This window comes from Anopheles marshallii, chromosome 2, assembly GCF_943734725.1.
Source record: "Anopheles marshallii chromosome 2, idAnoMarsDA_429_01, whole genome shotgun sequence".
Taxonomy (NCBI): Eukaryota; Metazoa; Arthropoda; class Insecta; order Diptera; family Culicidae; genus Anopheles; species Anopheles marshallii.
The window spans coordinates 48,481,628-48,503,494 of record NC_071326.1 but is presented as its reverse complement, the minus strand read 5'-3'; the positions used below and the strand labels follow the sequence as shown (position 1 = coordinate 48,503,494).

Below are 21,867 nucleotides of genomic sequence, written 5' to 3'. Positions count from 1 at the left end.
GAATCTAAAACAAAAATAAAAAGTTTTCTTCTAATTTTGTGCACAGCAAATACAATCAATTGGTTCGCACTACATACGCTGTAGGGTATCTCACAAACGGTAAACAAATACCGCAAAAAAAATCGGTACTATCGAAAGGCAAACGCAAATACACACTTTCACTGATATAGCCTCATTCTTACTTTCAAAGCATGTAGTAGACTAATGATTTACGGTGATAATGCTGGATTAGCCAAATAAAAAAATTAAAAAACTTATTCACGGAATCACATATTCCGCTCAACATTGCCGTTCGTACCAAAAGAGACTATTTCCACATATACATACACAACATCATACTATTATGCGATAAGTAAGGATGCTTTTTTTCTATTTTACGTCTTTTATTTTATATTTTTCCCTTTTCCACATTTTCACAATGGCATTTTTTTCTACGGCATATGCGCTTGTCGAATGCTATGAATTTGCAAGAGCTTATGGCATCCGGCTGGTACGTATCGGGAGTTACAAAGTCCGTACAATTCTTATAGCGTTGTTGACGACATAAATTAAGCATGCCTATCTCTCTCTCTCTCGTTGATACGTACTCCCTCCCTCAATGATATTTTTCTAGCAGCAACGAAAAAAACTCATGATAAATTCCGATTTTTGCGCATTCCGAGCAGCTGTCCAGTGTTTGTTGGTTGAATGTAACGTTTATCCTTAACCATATATAGACAGAATTGTACATTCGAATAACTAAACTATGCGTTAAGCAACATGGTCCAATGCATCTGGATAACGAAATTTCTATGAAGCGAAAATAGCTTTTATATAATACACACGTTATGTCTAATAGTCTGCTGTTTTGCTTATTATTTCGACTATTCACAACCAAAGAATAGAACACAACAATAACAACGAAATCGGCTTTTAATTCGGACCTATCTTTCCATCATACGAGTAGCACTATATGTGAAGTAAAGGTCCGCTTCAATCACGTGTCTGAAACAATGGACCAGCCTAGGTGTCGTTTTGTAGAAGAAAGAAATCTAAAAGCCGTTGTTGCGGTTGGTTGCGACTTGCTCCTCATCTGCGAATCTTTTCGTGTTGCCCTAAGCGATGCAGTTGCACAGATATTTGCAACGATTTGTGCATACGACTGGTCGGTGATGATAGCAGCAGCGAGGTGATCTGTTTTTTTTTTATGTTGTTGTACTGCGTTTTAGAGTGTAACATCACCAAAGTCCTGTAACCACTTCTCATACGCAGCTAAACTTTGCGGTGCCACGGAACGTCGAATGCGTTTGAGCGAGTTATGGAAATCACTCTCCCGGATGCTGCGTAGCTTGGTAGGATCCATATTTTTAACCTCCTCCACGTTAAGCTCTACAAAGTAAGTGAAATAGAATGTAATGTTTTGCGGTAATGTTGCTGTTTGCCCTATTGTTCCGATGCTAATAATACCTCGAATTGGTTCCAGAGCAGCATCTCGTGCCAGTGCTGTCAAATCCGATCCTGAGTAACCGTCGGTAAGCTGTGCTAAATGTGCCAAATCGGCATCACTTAGCGGACTGCCTTGCTTCTGCAGCAATCGTCTGAGCAACAGATCACGTGTGTCGCGATCGGGAAGTGTAACGTACACGCGCTTCGGAAACCGACGCAGAGCAGCCTCATCTAGCTCTTGGGGACGATTGGTCGCGGCCATTACTACTATTTTGTCCGCCTCTGAGTTGGCGGGCAGACCGTCGAACTGTACCAAAAATTCGGTCTTTAGCCGGCGCGTAGCCTCATGCTCGTTGCTGCTACGCTCCGACAGTACCGAGTCGACCTCGTCGATAAAGATAATCGACGGCTGTAGTTCACGTGCTACGGCAAACAGTGCACGAACAAGCTTTTCACCATCGCCAACGTACTTGCTCGTTAGGGTTGCGGCCGAGATGCTGAAGAACGTAGCGGAGCATTCGGTGGCGACGGCTCGAGCAAGTAACGTTTTCCCGTTGCCCGGGGGTCCGAACAGCAGTAGCCCTTTGGCAGGCGTACGCAGCCCAGTGAAGAGTTCTGGCCGCACCGAGGGCAGAATAACCATCTCCTGCAGTGCTTGTTTCGCTACCTCCTGGCCCGCAATATCTTGCCACTGAACCTTAGCACCGCCCTCCACAATCTCGTCCATGATGATTTGTACAAGCTTCGGTTCAACGCCCTTGACGGAAATTTGTGGTTGCTGTTGGGGTTGTTGCTGACCGGCGAGTGGAGTTTTGGAACGTGGAGGTGGCGTATTCTTGCTGCCATAACCGTTGCTTGCTTTCCGTACTGGCGAGCTTCCAGGTATCTGTAATAGTAGAGAGAAAAGGATATTCAAAGCAGGAACGTTTTAAGCTAGACAACACCGTGTTCAGTCCCCGTGTACGTACCGAAAACTGGCGCCTGATGGCAGGGGGCGTTGCTGCCGGTTTTGGCACAATTTTTGGCATGCCTGCACCACCGCCAGCGGTGTTGCTACCGTAGGTTGCTCCATTCCCCAGACCACAAGCAATACTACCCACACCGCCGCCGGTCGGGGTCGTACGGGAGCCGCCCATGCTGCGTGGCAGGGTTTGCGATTTATTCATCACTCCCAGATTACCGGGACGCTTGTAGCCGACGGTTAATTTCCGGCCGGATGCTGCCGTCCATAAAGACGGGGTGACGAAAATTCAAAGCGACAGCACAGTCCAGCATAGTGATGGAAGGAAAGAAAAAAAGACATAACGATGTGATAAGTTGATGAGGAACAAGGTATCAGATAAAAGCCTGCCAAGGGGTGGAGGTGGGGGGTCTGGCGGTGCGTTAAAATGCTACTAATCCAACGGGGGACAAACAGCAGGATGTTGGTAAGGTGTGTAATTACAAAACGGAAATCAAAATATCCGTTTGCACTGTGTGCGGTTTAGGAAATTATTACGTTGTATTCAGGATGACATTGAGGAAAGGATTTCTACTGTTTGGTTTTAAATTAGCATACAATGCAACCACTCAATAAATATGTCATGCGACTAATATATAAAAACCATGGAAATTAAAAAAAAGGAATAAAATTGTGCGTCATGTGTTTCCAACATGCACTTAGTGTTGGAAACACATGTCGCGAAGTACGCAGTATTTGAATAATCTTAGCTAATTATTAACTTAAACAAGTGTTTGAATGATCTTATTAAAACTATTTATTAAAAACATATTTTTAATGGGAAGGTAGATAGAGAAAAAATAAAGTAGACCCTTTTTGTATCTGCTTTGTTCTTGTAGGATCGTGTAACGACTTCTTGAAATGAAATGCCTGAGTGCCCGAACGGCACTTTATGATAATGATGCCCAACACATCGCTAAGAGTGCTTGTTTATCGGCATTGCGCTGCTGCCGTTGTTATCGTCGTTGAAGTTGCGAAATTAATATGCTCTAGTGAATCTTGATGTTCAGCCTCGTTATCCTCCGAACGTATGTATAAAATGCTTTTTTCCGTTGTATCTGAATGGCGCACGAGTAAGCTACCGATTTCTAGCACCTAACACAACCCACAGATGATTGGTGCGGGTGGTGCATGCATTGTCTCTTCAATTGGCTTTGCCTTTGTGTTGGTGGTGTGGTGGCGCTTACCTTCGTTGGTGGTTTGTTTAGTGGTCAATGTATGTGAAGGCACAATCGTCGACGGTGTCGCCGTCGTCCTTGACGTCCCTTTCGACGTTACCGCAGTAGGAGAGGAGGGATGAAGCAAAGTGGCACTATTTTCATTAAACGATACGATCTTGTTCTCCGCATTGTATGGCTTTGATTTTTGGTCGCGATAAGAAGCTTCCCGCACGGTGGGCTTTTTGGGACTGCCGGTCACATTCAGGCTATATGGTACAAACATTGGCAGTTTAAATTTTCGTTCGTGTGTTTGCTCCCTGCCGGTAACGTTTTTCGAGGGCGACGAGGACAACGTGGACGCTGGTGATGGTCCACTGGGTGCGGTGGATATGGAGGATGGATAATGGAGTACGGTACTGTCCCATCTTTCATCTTCCGTACTAAGTGTGAACGTGTTTTGACGGCGTACAGGGGAGTGGTGGTGCTTGCAATTTTGCTCGTTTTGTTTGCTTTCGGTCAACTCAAGTCGTTTGGCTTCCAACATAAGTTCTGGCAGGAGAGGAGGAATGGGAAGGATAAAATAAGAGAAATAGCCGGATTGATAACTTAAAACCAATGCATGCAGAAACCAACAGCAAAAGGTAGAAACAAAAAAAAAACGGACACAAACCAATTCATGCAAATAAACGCAACACGCTTTAGCAATTCAAATAAAAGATCCAGCTTACACTAATGGTGCGCAATAATGGGAAGATCTACATCACATAGCACATAAGGTAGGAAATGCAACAGTTCACAGTCTATTGTACATGGAACGAGTGTGGTAGCTTTGGTGGAAGCTTCACTGCATAATGTTGCATACATACCCAGGAACTGCAAACGGTCGCGTGCCATTGAGAGGTTGGTTTGCATTTTATCGTGCAGCCGCTGTGCTCGCTCCCAAACCTCACCACGTCCACCCCAGCATTCTACGGCAATGCCACGCTCCAACTCGAGAATGCCTTTCCGGTACAGTTCGATGGCCAGTTCCTTTTGATCTACAAGAACAACGAATTGAAGATTAAGTGAGGATTATCATAACGTTGGTTTGTATATAAATTTGACAAAAGCTTCAATTAAGTTTCAGCATAAAACAAAGCCTTTACAGTTTCAACTGTTGCTCGTGGTAGGTGATTGTTCTATATTTGCACCAACGATCCGCAATGTGGTAAAACATTTCACAACCACTTTATTTTCAATTATGTCGTTCCTGTTCTTCCGGCATCTTCTAAAATGCAAGTGAAACGAACACAAGAAAGCCACAACGAGCCACCAGAACATGCGGTATGTTTTTGGAAGAAACCACCGAACCGGCTGTTTTGACATATAACACCCACATGCACCAACTGCATCCAGAACCATCCAGAGACGAGTATCGATACACTATTAAATTTGCATTACGAGCAGAAAGCAGGCCAAAATCGAATGCAAAAATGGTTCGTGGTTGCGAATACTGTCCTCCGGCGAAGGATAACCCACACTCGACGGAAAGGTGCCGTTTTTGAGGTTAAATTTTATCAAATGGATGTTGTTTCAGGTATTCGGGTATTAATCAAATGGATGTTGTTTCAGGTTTCAGGTTTCAGGGCCAGTTTCATCCTTGGGCAATTTTTAAATATCTATTTGTTTATTTACTTATTTGTTTCTTAATTATTTACATACGTAGACATGAACGTTAAATTACTCGTCAAATGATCTTCAGTCATAGTCAAATCTTCATTCATAGAGGGACCCCCTGCCGCACTCGAAGGAATTAGAATGTTAATTTTATATTTGTTTTCTGTTGAATTAATGAAATAATTGGTTCCAAAAACAGCGCTAAAAGGGTAAAAACACTGTATTATTGCTAAAGATCAATAGTATGTAATGAAATATCCTCAAGATCGAAGTGATCTTTTTGATCGGATGCCATCGATTTAGTAAGGATCAACATCACTTGCAAACAATATGGAAAAGCAGCTTCAATTAACTAATAACTGATCCTAAACTGTAACACTCGTGTATGAAATGCACACCAGTTTCTGCTTGGTTTTTCACTGCTCTTGGTTAAGTAGATTTGGAGACACAATATACAGTCGAAGCAATAAGATGGCCAACGATTTTAGGTGACAACATTTATTATATCATTTATAGCTTTAATCCTTTCAACGCCGTGTCAAACCCGTGCAAGGCGATTTCCATAGAGCATCACACGGATTCAGATGATGTGGCGATGATTTCGCTCTTTTCGCTAGATTTCGCTAGCATTGCAAAGCTTATTACATTTAAAAAAAGATTTAGTTTGACGTTCAACCCGCTTATTTGTACAAATATTAACGAGTTTGTTTCAGCGATAGACTTAACGCGCTAACGCGTTCGTTTGGGTTTGACCCACGCGCTCACAGCTCCCCTTGCAGAGCGCGAACGGTTCACTCAGCTCATGCAAATAGAGTTACTTTGCCCAACACTAATTGCAAATACATTAAGTTAGTTTAGCAACAGACTAATTCTATAAACATTACTATCTCCGTTGATAGTAACTAAGATTGATTGCATACAGGGATACACATAACACCATGCCAGGTAACATGCCGTTCTTCAACACCAGAAATGTGTCAAGTGTATTTTTACGTCAACGTGTAAAGAGCTTTGAAGAGTGGCGAAAATGTTTTACCATCATACCTGCACATGGCCACACATCCATCATGCATGCATGAGCGAAAGGATGCTGCCCGCCCAAGGATAGAGATAATGGAGAAAAGGTGCTGACAATTTGTCGGCACGTCGTTGTGAGCGACAGCACCGTCGGCTTGCGGATGGAGTTGGCACTTGGTGCAGTTTTGTTGGAAGCGGATCTAAACGGTACATTCCCTAGCGAATACAAGTCACCACCATTGCTGCGAGAAAGCCTCAGGATAGAGTGAGTTTTAAACCGCCATACCATCGACCGTGTCTCATCGGCCATATTCACCTTTCCAATAATTCCGTTTAAGAATTTTTAGTGCAAAGGTGGTACGTCTAGTAAAGGTGATAAATCTTAATGTCGATTAACTTTTCCATTTAATAGTGGACATAAAATATATTTGCATAGCTATTATACCTCCATAACGCGATTCCAAACATCCTGTATTACAGCTTTTCGAATCTTATACGGGAAGATTTGAACCGTTTGGGGGAATTTTGCCATTCATTGGGGGATCTGTTCAGCCGATGAAATAAAGGGGACATGTGCAAACATATAGTGGAATTTTGCCAAAAACGCTCTGAAGAGCATTTTGTCAATTGTTATCATTCGTTTTTGGTAGCATTGTCTTCAGTTTCTTTAAATTTCGGCGACAAAATCACAAGACTAGAAGACTATTGACGAATAGATTCCCACAGTCTTCTTTTTTACACTAGAAACTCCACCTGCATTCGAATTCGAAAAATGATGATTTTTTTGTTTAATGTTTGAAGGTAAGCAAGGTAAAGGATTCTGCATTGCTAAACACCAAACCTTAAACAAAAATCACCAACAGGAAAAAACGTAAGACTTACATGGAAAATCCGAGCTTATTTATGACTGTTTGCAAATTTATGACCGATTACTCAAATCGGGTTCGTGTACCTTGGTTCTGAAGATGTTCTACAGTATCAGTTACAAAGAACTTTGTTTCACCTGGCCTGTTATCTTACAAAAGCAAGTGGAAGAGCTGTCACCAAGACCTTAGAAATTGCTATTCTCTCTGTGTTATGAACTATCAAAGTAGTTCTTCAATAATTTGCATGGGCGATGCCGTTTAACTAACTAACAATTATTTCACTGACTGGAAGACAAATTGATGCAGTAAAAACTGGCCGAAATTGAAACAAACCGATGACAATGCAACCAAAAACGAATGATAACAAGTGACAGATTGCTCTTCAGAGCGTTTTTGGCAAAATTCCCCTGTATGTTTGCACATTTCTCCTTTATGATTGCAAAATTTCTCTTAATCGACTGAAAATATCCCCCAATGAAGTGCGAAGTTCCGGTGCAAACGGTTGAAATCTTTCCTAATATGATTCGCAACCCTGTATTCTGCAATTTTTGGTAGAATATGCTTCAACCTCGAAACATCATGCAGCCATCCTCAGCATTTGAAAAACTTTCCCGCACCCTCTTATGCTGCAAACCTTGGTGCAGGCAGATCCGTAAGACCAGACCAGAAAGAAATGATACAATAAAAAAAAAACTCTCCAACCAGTCCACGATTCCATTCGCAACCAGCAGCGTTACACCACCTACGAAGCGAATTGGACATCCAACAAGGATTCTTTTAATGCCGCATTGTAAGTCCCGCCGCTACTCGCCACAACAAGGGGGAACGTGTGGTTGGCGTGCACGCGGACGAAGAAATGTGTAACGGGGCACAGTGTTTAACCTATTGCGGTATTCTGCCTGTGCATAACGTACCCAGCCGTGCTGGTCGAAAAGAGCCGGTCATTCCGGCAACCTACCTACTGTTGGATCGAAAATTTATTGATTGATCAGTATCGCCAGTTTGAGAATGCCCTGGGCCGGGCATATTGCAGTGCAGCAGTGCCGAAGATATACAAAAAAAAAAAAACATTGGGAAGAATTTTGTTTGCTTAAGCGTGGGCACATCCATTAAACTCTTCGGCATGCTAAATTGAATTCAAATTCATTTGTTCCGGATATTAAACATTGCATGCAAGCATGTTCCGATAGGTCCCCATGACCAACGTGCATGTATCGTGTAAAACATTCCAGTTTGGTGTGTCACAGAGTGTATGAATTTTGCAAATTTTTAGCAGCATCATGTAGTGTTTACTTGCGCAATAATGATAATCAAACAATTAAACCTTCCTGAAGCTTCCACGGCCGTATGCTCGGGGGTGGTCGTCATCCAGCTGGACGTTACTTTCTTGGTTTTTTGTTTGCTTTCATGTTTGCCTCATAACCAGCACGGATACTGTACGCAGGACCATAGGGGGGCAGATACGGACAAGGATGGCTGAATTATGCGCAGAATCGAAATCATGCTCACCTCCAGCTGATATGTTGAATTAGGGGTAGCCTGGGGCAAAAGAGCTTTAGATGATTTTTGCGACATTCAAGTTAATGGGAACGAATCGGGCAAGCGAACATAAAAGAAATCAAGTTTGTACAGTTCGCACCGCTGCGGATAGGATGGTGGCAAATTGGCCGTTAAAAATAATGTAAATTGCAAGTAAACATACGCATGAGTCAATGCCACTGGTGGATAGGAGAAACAGTCGAGAAGCGAACGATACTTCTCAAAATGGAAAGTTGATGTCTGGGGCTGGATTCAAGTTGTTGCGTCCACACCAACGCAATTGAGCAGTTGGCGCTTCATTCTTGATCGAACATGATACAGCAAGCTTGCTTTTGCTAGACTTGCCAACAGGCTAGATATGATGAGAACATTGTTCTAGTTGATAAAACATGTTACAGTACTGGACAAAATATTTCATACGCTTTTACTATTCCTTCTCCTTCCATGCTTAATAATTCCTCCATTGTTATACTTACATCAAAATAATCTTAAGAAAAGCTTTTGCTCTTTAATCGAGCAATAATGTGAAGAAGTGAAGTTAGTTGGGATCAATTTATTTTGTCCAAAAACCAAATTTATATTGCAATTACTTCTTGTAAGCATATAATGATATTTTTATTATTTTTCTCTTAAATAATAATATTTATGATAATTTCAACATTATGGAAATAATATAATTTTTTAGTATTAAACAATGCATTAATCTAAGAAACAAAGAAAATACCACCCAAAAAGGATTTTTATCGTGCGCGTATGATTTGTTTTGTCCAGTACTGTATGTATGTTTCAATAAGTTATTATACAATCAAACAATCTACAAAATGGACAGACAAAATGGCATAAATGCGAAGGTTTATTGCTTTATTGGTGCGAATGACGAAAAGATCATTGCCATTGTGCCAAAACGGTGGAACTTTGATTAATACGGTGAAGATACTATATTTATCTGCTAGCACCACTGTGCAGACCCTTTTTGCCTTTTGTACACGCATGGGTTGCACTTGAGCTAATAGGACATCCTTGCTAACCTTGTCACACTTATCGGGATGGAGTATTAAAACAGGGCAACCGCACGGGTTGTTGCGGACGTACAGGTGAAATTGTAGCTGCCCGGAATCGAAACCACGAAGGGATCGTGCAAAACTCATGTTGCGTGGCTAGGCATGTATAATTATTGTGAACTATTGTGTGTGAGAACACGAACGGAACATGGCGATTGAAAGCTCCATTTTTATACACAAGCCCCATTAAACCTGTCGCGACGGTTCTTTGCCCTTCGATGGATGTCACCACACTCTTATCCCCACAGCTGCTTGAAGGACTGCTCATGTACGGCACAGGTGTAAGAGAGACTGCCAGGAAGCGGTCAGCGCTTTGCGCTGTACCACTACATGAAGAGCATAAGGAGCACTTTCTACCATTCTAGCATACATGGGCTGTCAGGGAAAATATTTTCCATCGAGGGGCTGAACATTTTGCATTCAATGCACGTCTACGGCACACACAGGACAACGAACATCGTGCTCTTGGAGGTTTTTTCCTCACTTAGTTCATTCCTGATGCTTTGGTTCAGGTGAAAACGGGCCACCATAGAAACACGAAAACATATGTACGCGTGTACACAGGCAGGGTTGAGCATGAAACCACCCGCATGAGTTTTGTTTGCACAGAAATTGATAAAACTTACAAGACGTGGGCTTTGGCAAATCGATTAGCATGTAAAACCTTTCGTTGATAGTTCTTGTATTGGGGGGGGGGGGAGGGGGGGAGGGGGGGGGGGAAGTTAATGCCACCGTTGCAGTGGAGTTGAAGCAAGGTAATTTATGAGTTTGTTTTTTGATATGACAACCTAAATGTTCTAGATTTAAACCACCCGGTTGATAAAAAACAGTTTTTTTTCTTTGTTTAAAGGTCAGTTTACATGATGCAACATAACAGCAGTGCGAATTTTAATAAAAAATCAAATCCTTCGTTCATCTTGCCGTTACGATATGTCACCCATTGGTGTGTGCTACCGGTCCCCATCCTTTTCGCGCTGGCCAGTCTTTCAACCGCGTGTTACCATTTGGTACGATAATTTCGTTCTTCTCACACTTTCTGTCACTTTTTTTTTCGCAAAGTGGTACCACGTTTTGTCGCAACGTTGTTGGTGCTGCTTGCCGGACAGTGGCAATAGAGGTTTGAAACTGTATCGATTATAATACCGACAAATGCCTTGGACCGCCTGGAGCCCCATAATGGTAAAAGGCGTTATTGAGGTTAGGCGCGTGTGGTGCGTTTAACCGTTTGTGTGGCTCATTTCTTTCCAGCCACTTCAGGTGGTGCGGTTATGAGGTTTTTTTAGTTAAACAAGATATACCATACCGTACCGGAAACCATACCGTAAAGACTTTACGGTAACACATAATAGGAGCCCCACACGACAAGGATACTAAACCGTCGGAAAACGGATATAGCATCTGAAGTGATGAGCTGTTAAGCGAATCGCCCGGAACCGGAATATAAAAGGGTATCGATTTAAAATTTGATCAACGCGCAGATTGACCAGCAATACAACGTGAAGCACTAGAATTTATTCGTTCGCCTTGTTTCTCTACACTGCCTGTGGTGCAACGTTGCATTTACGGTGCACTCAACCGGTAGTTTATCTGATTACAATACGATTGAACAACACCTGCACACGGGGGGAGGTTTGATGAACGTTCATGTCTATAATATTCTTTATCCAATCGTTGTTGCAATATGTTACTTCCGCGGGTAGTACAATGTGGCACGTAGGGTGTGAATGTTGAGGTGCAAACTTCCACCCGTTGAAGCGTAAAGCACGGCCTATAGAAGCAAACAGAAGGTGCAATGAACTCTTCCTATTCCAGCCTATCCACGTGAGAAAATTCCTTTTTTTGTTTAGAATCTGTTTCAATCCACTGTTCCGACATGGTTTATTTATATCGGTGATTCCCAACAAGGCACGCTGTGGTGGTAATCGAAAATTTATTTTATTCGATAAAACTCAGTAAAAGGGAATTTCTGATTCAATTGAAACGGGCACTCTGTCGATCGACTATTTACATTTTAATTGATTTATATGGCAGAGGGAATGATATCTTTAGCATTTTTTAAATATGGCATTAACAAATTTTGGAAATTGAAAAATTGAGGTTTTGTAACAATTTAAGATTTGTCGTTTGATGTCTTCCTCATAGAGTTTCGAGCCAGCATTCAGTATAATACAGCGAATGTCGTGCGGCAGATCACTTGCCGATTGCATCTCCGCAGCAAGGTCTTACATGACAGTTGCGACCAAGTATTGGCAGTCCCCGATATACGCTATTATAGCGGACCGCTATAACCCGGAAAAAAATCCGCGTATCTCGAATTTCCGAATTTTCTGGAATTTCCGTGAAGTCGAATCCGGCAGTAGCATCGTTTATACTTCTAAATTACAGAGTTGGCTTCCTTCTCTGCGCTTAATTTATTTATCAAATCAGACGATTTTTCGAAAACATTTAAATATGTTTAAAAAAAAAGTTTTTATATGACAAAGGAAGGTATTTTCGACCTATTTTTCGCCTTTTTGCTAAGATTTTGTGCTGTAAATTAACTCAGCTGTCAGATTTCCTAAAACCGCGTATCTCCGGTTCCGCGTATCTGGGGGACTGTCTGTACAAAAATAATAAAATTGATACGATATGACTTTTTTTACATTAACCCAATACAAAATGCAACATAAAATCATTATTTTCAAATAAATTCTCAAACGCAACGGCAATAACTCATCGTGTCACGCCACCACCTCAAGTAACAAGATTAATTTTTCATCGGTATTCGTCTGGATGTATTGATTTTTTTATGTCCTACTTGTTTTTCCTTCTATTTGTGCCATTTAAATTGAACCCTTTACCACCGTAAAACAGAATGGCGGATCCGGTACGTTAATATTGGGATAGGGCAAGGATACAATCCGGTGCGCCCGTGTTCCGATAGACCTCTCCTTGGTTATAACGCGTGTTGGGTGTCCAGTGACTTTGACATGCATTTCTGTGAACAAGTGCAAAACAAAAAAAACGCCTATTGCGTGTAACTATCGCATAATGGTTAAACAGTACTAGAAGAAAAAACAAGAAAAGTACAAGGATACGTCAATCGTGCTCTCGTGCATCGTGCGGCCAATTTCTCCTTCTACAGAATGATTTGCTCGCAAATGATATGGTTAGAGGTGATGTATTGTAGTCCTTAATAAGAATTTTGCTAAAAGGTGAGGGAGATTTGGTGACCAGTCGTAACGTTGAGTCATCGTCTCAGGGTTAAAGAACAATCAACATAGAAAATGACGCCATACAAGGTCTAAAGTGAACGACCTCGGCAAACAACCAAAAGGTAATTCGTGTAACATTTACCGTCCACATTAATATTACCTTACATGCCACCAGTCTGATCATTTATACCGTCACCTTTTTATAATTTTTCGCAATGGACACTCAAAATTATGTGCCGGATGGCAAGCAAAAGTAAGACATTCAATTACTTACCAGCTCGCATTTTAGCTAACAATAATGGAAGCAAAAGTTGTGCAGCGTTGTTCACGAAGCCATAACACACAGTGCTAGAGCTCCAACCCCAGTTGCATGCAATGATGTTTGTGTTGCGCTGTGCTGTTTAATCTGCACCGAAAAGTGCAATGAAAACTAGCCAAAGAAGTTCAAGGTGCAGAGAGACGTAGAAGACACATTTTTCCCGGTGTCTACGTGCCTTGCAAGTTGAATTGAAACTTTCTTCTCCTTCCATTGCGCTCCTTCTGTAATCCAGGAACGGGAGCACTACTTTGTTCGGTGTGCCAGACGACAAAAGGCATCATTCCAACTTTCTTCTAGGGAGGAAAAGTTTCCATAGCTCTTGAAAAAAAAACAGGATTCTAAAAGCTACCTAGTCCTTGTCGAGCGCAGGGAACATAAGATTAATCACACTCTTCAAGGCTCAAAGAAAAATTTTTCCGTCATTCCTTCAGGTTTGATGACCAATAGGAGGTGTTTCTTTTCCTACCAAGTTTACGGTAACGTTCGTCGCACGACAAAGACAGTTTCGCTTCAGGGAATGAAGCTATAAAACCAGACATAACTTACAGACCCGAATGCTAAAATATATAGTTGCAAAAACTGGACCATTGCTTTTGATGACTCGGATGACATTTGCAGCGAAATGGTAAAAATAAATGGTAAAACATTGACAACCTCAAACTGCGACAAAACGGTAAATATTTGCCAAGCAAATCCACATAAGGGCAAAGAAAGGATACTGCTTGATTATTGCCATTTGTGGAGCGTTTGAAGGACACCAATTTTTACATTTGTTGCTCATTTTCAGCATTGCTTTGAACATTGAAGTTAAAGTGAACTTAATTGAACCGTAACTGGAAGCAACAAACTTAACATTTACAGCTTAAAAATATAAAACAAAATAAATCATACACTTATTCTAATGACGAATGTACTATTGTCTGGTTGCTCACCTTCATTGTCTTCATCAATTTTAAGCGCCTTTGAAATGTATTCGAAAGCTCGGCGATGATGGTGCTTCTGCTTAGCCAACAACGGATCTCCGGGACCAACTTGACTTCCGCTTGCCGATCGCTGGATTGACATTTCGCGACCTTCACTGTGGACCAATACGCCACTTTGCGACGATTGCAATGGGTGTCCTGCTTGCAGGTTTGAATCTGTTACGCCTTGTTGTTGTTCTTGCTGTAGCAGACTGTACTGATGTTGTTGTTGCTGCTGCTGTTGCTGAAGCTGCTGAAGCTGCTGTTGCTGCGAAGCAGAACCGTGGATGCTGTGGCTACTGTGACGGTGATGGTGGTGATGATGGTGGGTGTGATCGGTATTTATGACGATTTCAAGACCACACTCCTTCTTCACCGGTTTGTACACAACTTTGGTAGTAAAGTTGTAAACGTAACGAAAAACGATAAACAACTGATACAATAGCGAACGCAGAACGTTGAACACAAAGATAACGGGAAACGAAATGATGTAAAGGTTTTGCTTATGCACCGAACTGCCGTCACATCGTTTGGCGCTCGAATCGGTTCCGCCTCCTACAGGACCTCCGCTTGCACTTCCGCTGTCCAGATTGCCGGTCTCGCCGTCGTCGCTGGCGTCGTGTTGCTTGCTGATGCTACCGGTGCGAGATTTCTTACTGGGCGACTTGCCAGCGGTGGTTAATGTGTATTTATTTCGAACCATCGGTCACACGAACGAGTATGTGCCACGGATTGGTTTTGCTTATATTTCCGTGGCGCGCTTCTACTTGATAGACGAAAGAAGGTAACGAATGACACTAGATCTATAGCGGAGGCAGATAATGTTGAAGAAATCAGGACACAAACTCATCTGCACGATACCCATGTAAGTGTGGGCAAACTTACTTAACTTTCGTGCCACTACACAACACACTGTGAACTTCTACGCTAACTTGTACGTAAGCACTGCTCACCATAACGATAAGATACTAATTTTGTACAGCAGGCAACCGTATCCCGGGTCGAGTAAAACAGTTGGCGCACAATATTCGGAACGCAATCCACAAAACAACACTACACACACGCACTGACGCACATAACATACGCACGGGTGCTACAGCACAACCATCTATCGAAGCTGGAAACGAAATTACGACGGTAATGGCTACACACCTGAAGGGACTAACCTTTGGAGCTACGAATAAGCACTACTAGTTGGCTTTGGAAAATAAATCACTACAAGAAGTCATCCCTTGCAGATGGTTCCGCGTGTGCCTTCTACAGATAGACACACAAGGGAGAACGATGATACAATTCACGCCCGTGACCGAAACAAAGAATGCCGTTTGTTGTTGCTGTTGGTGTACAGGGGTTTCATAAGAACTGTCATTTTAGCTATAGTGTCAGTTACACAGGAGCAGCAGCCAACGGAATAGCAGCGAGATTGTGGTACAAGAACATCTACCGCATGTAGGCGTGTTCAGGTATGTTTTCAGGTATGTCACAGCCTTTCAATTGGGTTAATGATATGTCGGCTTCAAAAATCATTAAATTTTGGGGCAATTTTAATAATTCAGTGTGTGTAAAATATGTGCTCGCTGCTAAGCTCAGCTTAGTAAGCTGGTGTAAAATTGGAGAAACTTTGAAACCAGTGTAAATTGTCCTTAATATTAGGATTTTATCCAAGTGTCAAGTAAACGTCAGGTAATGTTGACAACACGTTTTTCGTAAAAGGAGAAAAAAGATAAAGGGAATTGTTTGTGAAGTAAACGAGTGTTTCCTCTAAAAAGTAATGGATTCATCTGAAAGCAATTCTGATAGTAAATATTCCGTGGAAGATGAAGGCACAGAGTCTTCTTCTGACGAGGCAAATAGCAGCGACGATGATGTGGTAATTCATCACTAATTGTGACTTCTTTGAAGTTTGAGCAAATAATGCGATTGTTTTTCGTTTTCCAGCCAAAACTTGCAGATGATGAATATAAAGAAATGCCTTTTGAAGATTTGTTGCTGTTGCAGAAGAAGCTTGGTTCGCGTGTGTACAACGAAGCCATATTTGGCAAAACTAAGGAAAGAAAACAAAATCCAACGTTGAAGCCAAAACCAGCGAAAAGGTCTAAGCATACATCAGACGCTGAATCTGACGACGACAGTGGTCCAGAGGAGGTGTCGGCGAAAAGGAAGGTTCCAGCCTTGGGAATGGGTAAAGTAGGGAAAAATACTTCCGTTTCACGACCACGGGATCCACGTTTCGATCCTCGCCAAGGATATTTCAGTGGTCGCCAGTTTCGCAACAATTACAGCTTCATAAACGATCTGCGTTCCAGCGAGTTAATGAAATTGAAGAAAAAACTGGAAGGTGCGACCGATCAGGAAGAAACGGAAGGGTTGAAGTTTTTGATTCAGCGAACAGAGAACCAGATACGGGAGTATGCGAAACAAAAAGCGCTTGATAAAAACAAGTTGCATGAGAAACAACAGGCTCGTCTTGCCGTGCAGGAAGGCAAACGACCGTTTTATGAACGCAAGAGCACCAAGCAGGCACGTGCCTTGGTTGAGCAGTACGATAAGCTTAAAGATGATGGAAGCCTTGCTAAACATATTGATAAAAGGAGAAAGAAAGTTTCTGCCAAGGATAGAAAAAAGCTAGATTTCTCTACGTAGTACCGTTTATTCTACTGTTTAATAAACATAAAGTGATCCGTCTATCCAACACGTAACATGCGCGCTTCTCGTTTTTCTTGAAGTTCCTTGCGCTGATCTTCTACAACTTGTCTTCGATTCTCGAGAAATTCTTTGTACTCCGTGGGATCTAGCTCGTTAACTATTTCGATTCCACACGTACGAGCAATCCCTACAAGAGCTTTGCACATATGCTCCATCGTGAGGAGAGCGTTTGGCGGATCTTGTAGTTTGATCTTCGCGATTTCGTACAAATGCTTGCGCGTGATCTTTCCAGCAATTTCTTTCCCTGGGTTCATCGCACCACGTTGAATTCCGGCGGCTTGTTTCAACAGGAACGTCGCAGGAGGTGAATGTATCGTCAGCTCATACGCCCGGTCAGACGTGACCGCAACACGGCACGGTAGAGGAATTCCTTCTTTAATGTCCTTTGTCCGTTCGTTGAAATCTTTGCAAAATGCAGCTATGTTAATACCTCGCTGACCCAGCATAGGCCCAAGGGGCGGACCGGCGACTGCCATTCCGGCAGGGATGTTTGTTCGCAGCTTGCTGGTATGATTGATTTTGTCGAACGTTTTCTTCATAGTTTTTAACCGCCCTGCTGCTTTCGACATTTTGTCTGAAAGAAGGAGAAAGCTATGAAAGACAACAGGATTGTTGAGTACAAATATTAAATCACTTACCTATCTGTTTTATGCGCTATTTCACTACAATTACAGCGTGAACACAGTTGTCAGAATTGTGTAACAATAACAAGTGGCTGAAAAGAAGGTTGGTGCTTGGCCGTTTTTGTTGTGAATTAGTGACAAGCCATTTTGACAGTTGCGCGCAGCAGCACAAAACCATTTGATACTGGAAATAATAGCACTTGTCGATAGGAACGTTGTGATATGATCCATTATCACACAATTTCGCAAAACCTTTCGAATAAAACGGTCAAGAGCTTCTGAGCATCATTGCAGGTGGAACAAATAAGGCACGAGGAGCCATTCATTGGATCTTCAATCTAAATCAATTTGGCCCTGTAACAAAACAATTTTTAGTTGAGATATTTGAATGGTGAGATCGAGTCCCTTGCATTTGTTTGCTGTTCGTAGCCTCCCTCAAAACCAACATACGTGGAATGGTTAAAAGTTTACTGCCATCTGTTGGTGGGAATTCTTAACACAACTCTTGGTTGAAGCTTCACAATGTGGTTGTTGTTCTTGTCCGATACGGTGATTCGCTGTTCATACGATATGTTGATCCGAAAGTGTTACATCTCCTATAATATCGTGTAATAACACATTCAATGGGACTGTTGTGAATATTATCGTGCAATTAGCACATCCACATCAATAGAATTTTATTAAAAGTTGTGTTCGAAGTCATTGCTATCGGGCAATTTCAGTTGATTATTATTTCCAAAATCCGGAAATGGAACCCAACGTTCTCTACCGCATTTGCCATCAAAACCCATCGTTGCCCAGTTACCATTACCACCTGTGCAAAGCTGAATGTAATTAAACACCTTTCCATTCTAACGTGATCTAATTACTTTCGGATGCAAGCGTGGTGCGTGATCTGATCAAAGATGAATCGATCGATCGTTAAAATTCTTGTCGGGTGATATCTGTACCCGGGACGAAAACAAACGCCTTTTCTGCTGGCTTACATTGCAATATCAGTTGAAAATTAACACTATTTGCTTAGTCAAGGCACAGTTGAGCAGCACGTGCATTTTACCATCTCTGACAGCGTCGTGTGAGCTATGAGTTGATTTAATTTGTTCACCAACAGCCACGTAGCGCTGCTACTTCCGTTCACTTCACCCGTTGTCATCCTGCACGTGGCGCCAGAGGAATGTCTGCGTTTCGCATAATTCGCCGATAGGTTTCGCCATGTCTCAAACAAGCACACACGCATCGGAAGGTCTACCAAACTTCCGGTACACGGAAATTCCAAATGAATTTGATCGTTATGGTTTTGTTTTTTGGCGACAACTGTGTCGCACGCGCCACCTCGAACGATCGTTCGAAATTCGTCAGAAACTGCTGACTACCGAAATTGCTGACCTGCAGAAGGAAGTGAAGTGAAGGAAGAAACACAAGTGGACAAATTTGCATACACTATTTTACTTCTCAGAAATGCTTCGTATTGCATATTTTAATGTAACAATACATATAATTCGTATTTTTTTCTAACCCTATAATTTTGTAACAAAAAACAAATAATTCATGAGTATCCTCAAGGAAGGGAATTTTTCAAGCAAAACCTTTTTAAAGGTTTTTGTCTCAATAGTACAAAAACGAACGCAAACACGGGTCGGATGCGAAAGCACATATTTTAAGTTCATTTCATAACCGGTGAAAAAATGAAAATCAATGAAAATTTAACCTAGTAAGATCATGTAATCTTGTAACAGAGGTATACATTTCGGAAGGAAAGCCCATTTTGTACTGATGTTAGTGTCAGGTGCAGCGCCACGAACGCCAACCGATCGTGCGTCCGCGATCGTTCGGTGAAGGTTTATCGCCGTAAGCAGTCGCCTCGGTGCCTCAAACGGAGGCCTGCAGCGGTAGTGCAAGGTTGGAAAATTCATAGGCGAAAACGCAGTACACACCTGGACGACGATCGGGCGCGCACTGGCTGAGCCGTTCAGTTGTTTATAAGATCGCGATAGTGCCGCACGCAACGCGCTTTCACACCGGCCGACCGGTTGACTAGTACCAGAAGTGTTGTGAACTGCGAAGGCCTACAGCTGGTGGTTTGTTGTTGTGCTTTTCGTTGATTTCCTCGCTTTTTGCCGTGGAACAGTGCAGTGTTTCGACTGCTGATAGTTTATGGTGGCCTTCAGCAGTGGTGGTAGCTGAGAGACAAATTTGCTGTTCCTGCATAACACGTGTGCATAACTTTTTGTGCAAAAGGCAACATTTTTGCTTGATTCGGAATCCTGGCAACCTGATTTCCCGCGAAGTGAGTGTAGAAAGTACGCGTAGATGTATGCGTTTGTCTGATAAGAAAAGATCCTATACACACCCGCACACCCACACAACACATTAGCATCGATCGTTTGACAGTAAGCATTGCCGAATTGTTGCCATCTGTATTTACCGGACGGAAGAGCGAGCAACATTCATTCTTCGGTTGAAAGTGTAAATTTACGGGAGCGTTAGGTGCGTGTTAGGTGTCGGAAAGTGAAAAGGTGCGTTCCGCGTGTGGGCACGCACGGTTATCACGGTTTATACACAACATGCGGTGATAAACATTGTACCGAAACAGAAGAAAACGCGTTTCCTGAGTGGGTGATGTAGGCCACGGCACACACGTTCGTTTGTTTTTGTTTGATTTGTTTATTTTCGAAAGACTGCTGGATCACCTATTTGTTCCACTGTATGTTTTTTTTTACCAGCACCGACTACTGGCCGTTCCATCCGGTGTGTGGCAGAATGGAATTTGGATAGTTGTGGCAAATTGTACTATCGTAAATCGTCCGTCATTACTAATGCTTGTCGTTGGTTGCGTGAATCAAATGCGTTCAGCGTCACGGCTGGTGTGCTTTGGGCTTTTTCCCGTTAAGGCTTTCTAGCTAAAAACGGACGACGTTCCCCGGTCTGCGGAAATGTACCCTTAATCCCGGACCGGAGTCGGTAGTCGTAGGAGGTACCTTTTTTTTTTGCTTGCAAATCACACATTTAGCAACGAATTTGGCTACACCGTTTGTTGCGATCGACTTACGAATCACAACGAAGATTTTGCGTTAAAAGCAGCGTTCGATTGCTTAACGATCCAGCGCGGGAAGCATTGGATTTAAAATCTGTGTCATCGTGAATGGGATGGTGTAGTGTCGAATGTAAACCGCACCTTGAAATGCAAAATTTACGACATTGGTTAAATTCCGGATTTATTCTTGAATATTCGCTTTATAGGCCGATTAGGAGGACACAATGTGAGCAGAATATGAATCATAGACATATTTATCGTAGAGATTGATCTGGTTACGGGAATGATTACGAAAACTAAAGCAGCATTAGCGCTAAACCACGCATCTTATAAATGATTGATAAATTATTTATTCCTTCTATTGAATCATAATTAAAATAAAATTGTCAATCTGCTTCACTTATCGGTAATCCGATAAAAAATCACATTGTAATATTTCTTTAAAAAGAAATAACAGCACGAATCTTTTGAGAACATTCATTTACAAAAATCTTCAGTGAAGAGTCATTTAAGTCAGGAATCGACACCCAAAATATTAATAAATCCACAGAGCAGTGACGGATCGGGACCCTTAAGGCCTTCGACATTTTTGGTAACTGATGAAGGGGGGAGGGCGAGGTATCTTTGAGAACTCATGAATCTTTGCAATAGGGATTTTAAAATAGATATTTTTTTGTTCAAAGATTCTTTCACATTCATAAATCTGAACCAGATTCACCAGTGTTGGGAATCTAGCGGCTCAAAATGTAAATCCGCTGGCTCGATATGATTTTCGCGACGATTGCTTCAGTTTTTTCACTGGGATTTCGGGCTGTATCGCAGTATGTTTTGTATGTTTTGTACGGGAGGAAACACTTAATTGGAAACGAAATATGTTTCAAGACTGGCGAAGTATGCATGGCATAGTTGCTTGTTAAACCCTGCAAGCGCCAAACAAAACATAATAAACAAATGAACAGCTTGAAGCTAGCGTTGCAAAAAAAAAAAAAAACGTTGAACAATGAGACCATGAACTTGTGGTACAAATCTCTAGATTCAAGGTTTTCTCTTCGCCATCAATAATGGCGTTGGCGTCAATAATTGACACAGAGGAACCATTGCAAGGTGTTTGTGTGTTAATAGTATTATAGTACACTTTGGTTGCCCACTTCGAATTGCATCATTAGGTTGTAGTTCCCGTTAGAATGTGTTAATGTTAAATTTCATTCAATTTTTATAGTCTTCAACACTCTTTCACAAATGTTCAGCGTGTGAATAGATTATGGAATGTATCAATTATCAGGGTTCAATGGGCATTTTTAAATA

The 21,867-nt window shown here is 42.0% G+C and overlaps 3 protein-coding genes across 3 annotated transcripts; 1 reads left to right on the top strand and 2 right to left on the bottom strand.

The window, feature by feature from the left end:
* Window positions 1–1,204: 1,204 nt before the first annotated feature.
* LOC128719378 (spastin) lies at window positions 1,205–14,902 on the bottom strand. The gene is made up of 7 exons (XM_053813003.1): window positions 14,536–14,902; window positions 14,170–14,439; window positions 4,452–4,622; window positions 2,519–2,644; window positions 2,394–2,455; window positions 1,447–2,260; window positions 1,205–1,368 (listed from the first exon to the last, which is right to left on the bottom strand). Exons 1-7 carry the CDS (start codon window positions 14,900–14,902, stop codon window positions 1,205–1,207), a joined length of 1,974 nt encoding a protein of 657 aa, XP_053668978.1.
* Window positions 14,903–15,970: 1,068 nt separating this feature from the next.
* LOC128708798 (ribosomal RNA processing protein 36 homolog) lies at window positions 15,971–16,842 on the top strand. The gene is made up of 2 exons (XM_053803779.1): window positions 15,971–16,069; window positions 16,138–16,842. The coding sequence occupies exons 1-2, from the start codon at window positions 15,971–15,973 to the stop codon at window positions 16,840–16,842; spliced, it is 804 nt and encodes a 267-aa protein (XP_053659754.1).
* Window positions 16,843–16,883: 41 nt separating this feature from the next.
* LOC128707481 (39S ribosomal protein L11, mitochondrial) lies at window positions 16,884–17,474 on the bottom strand. Its single transcript, XM_053802434.1, has one exon. It carries the CDS (start codon window positions 17,472–17,474, stop codon window positions 16,884–16,886), a length of 591 nt encoding a protein of 196 aa, XP_053658409.1.
* Window positions 17,475–21,867: the final 4,393 nt, after the last annotated feature.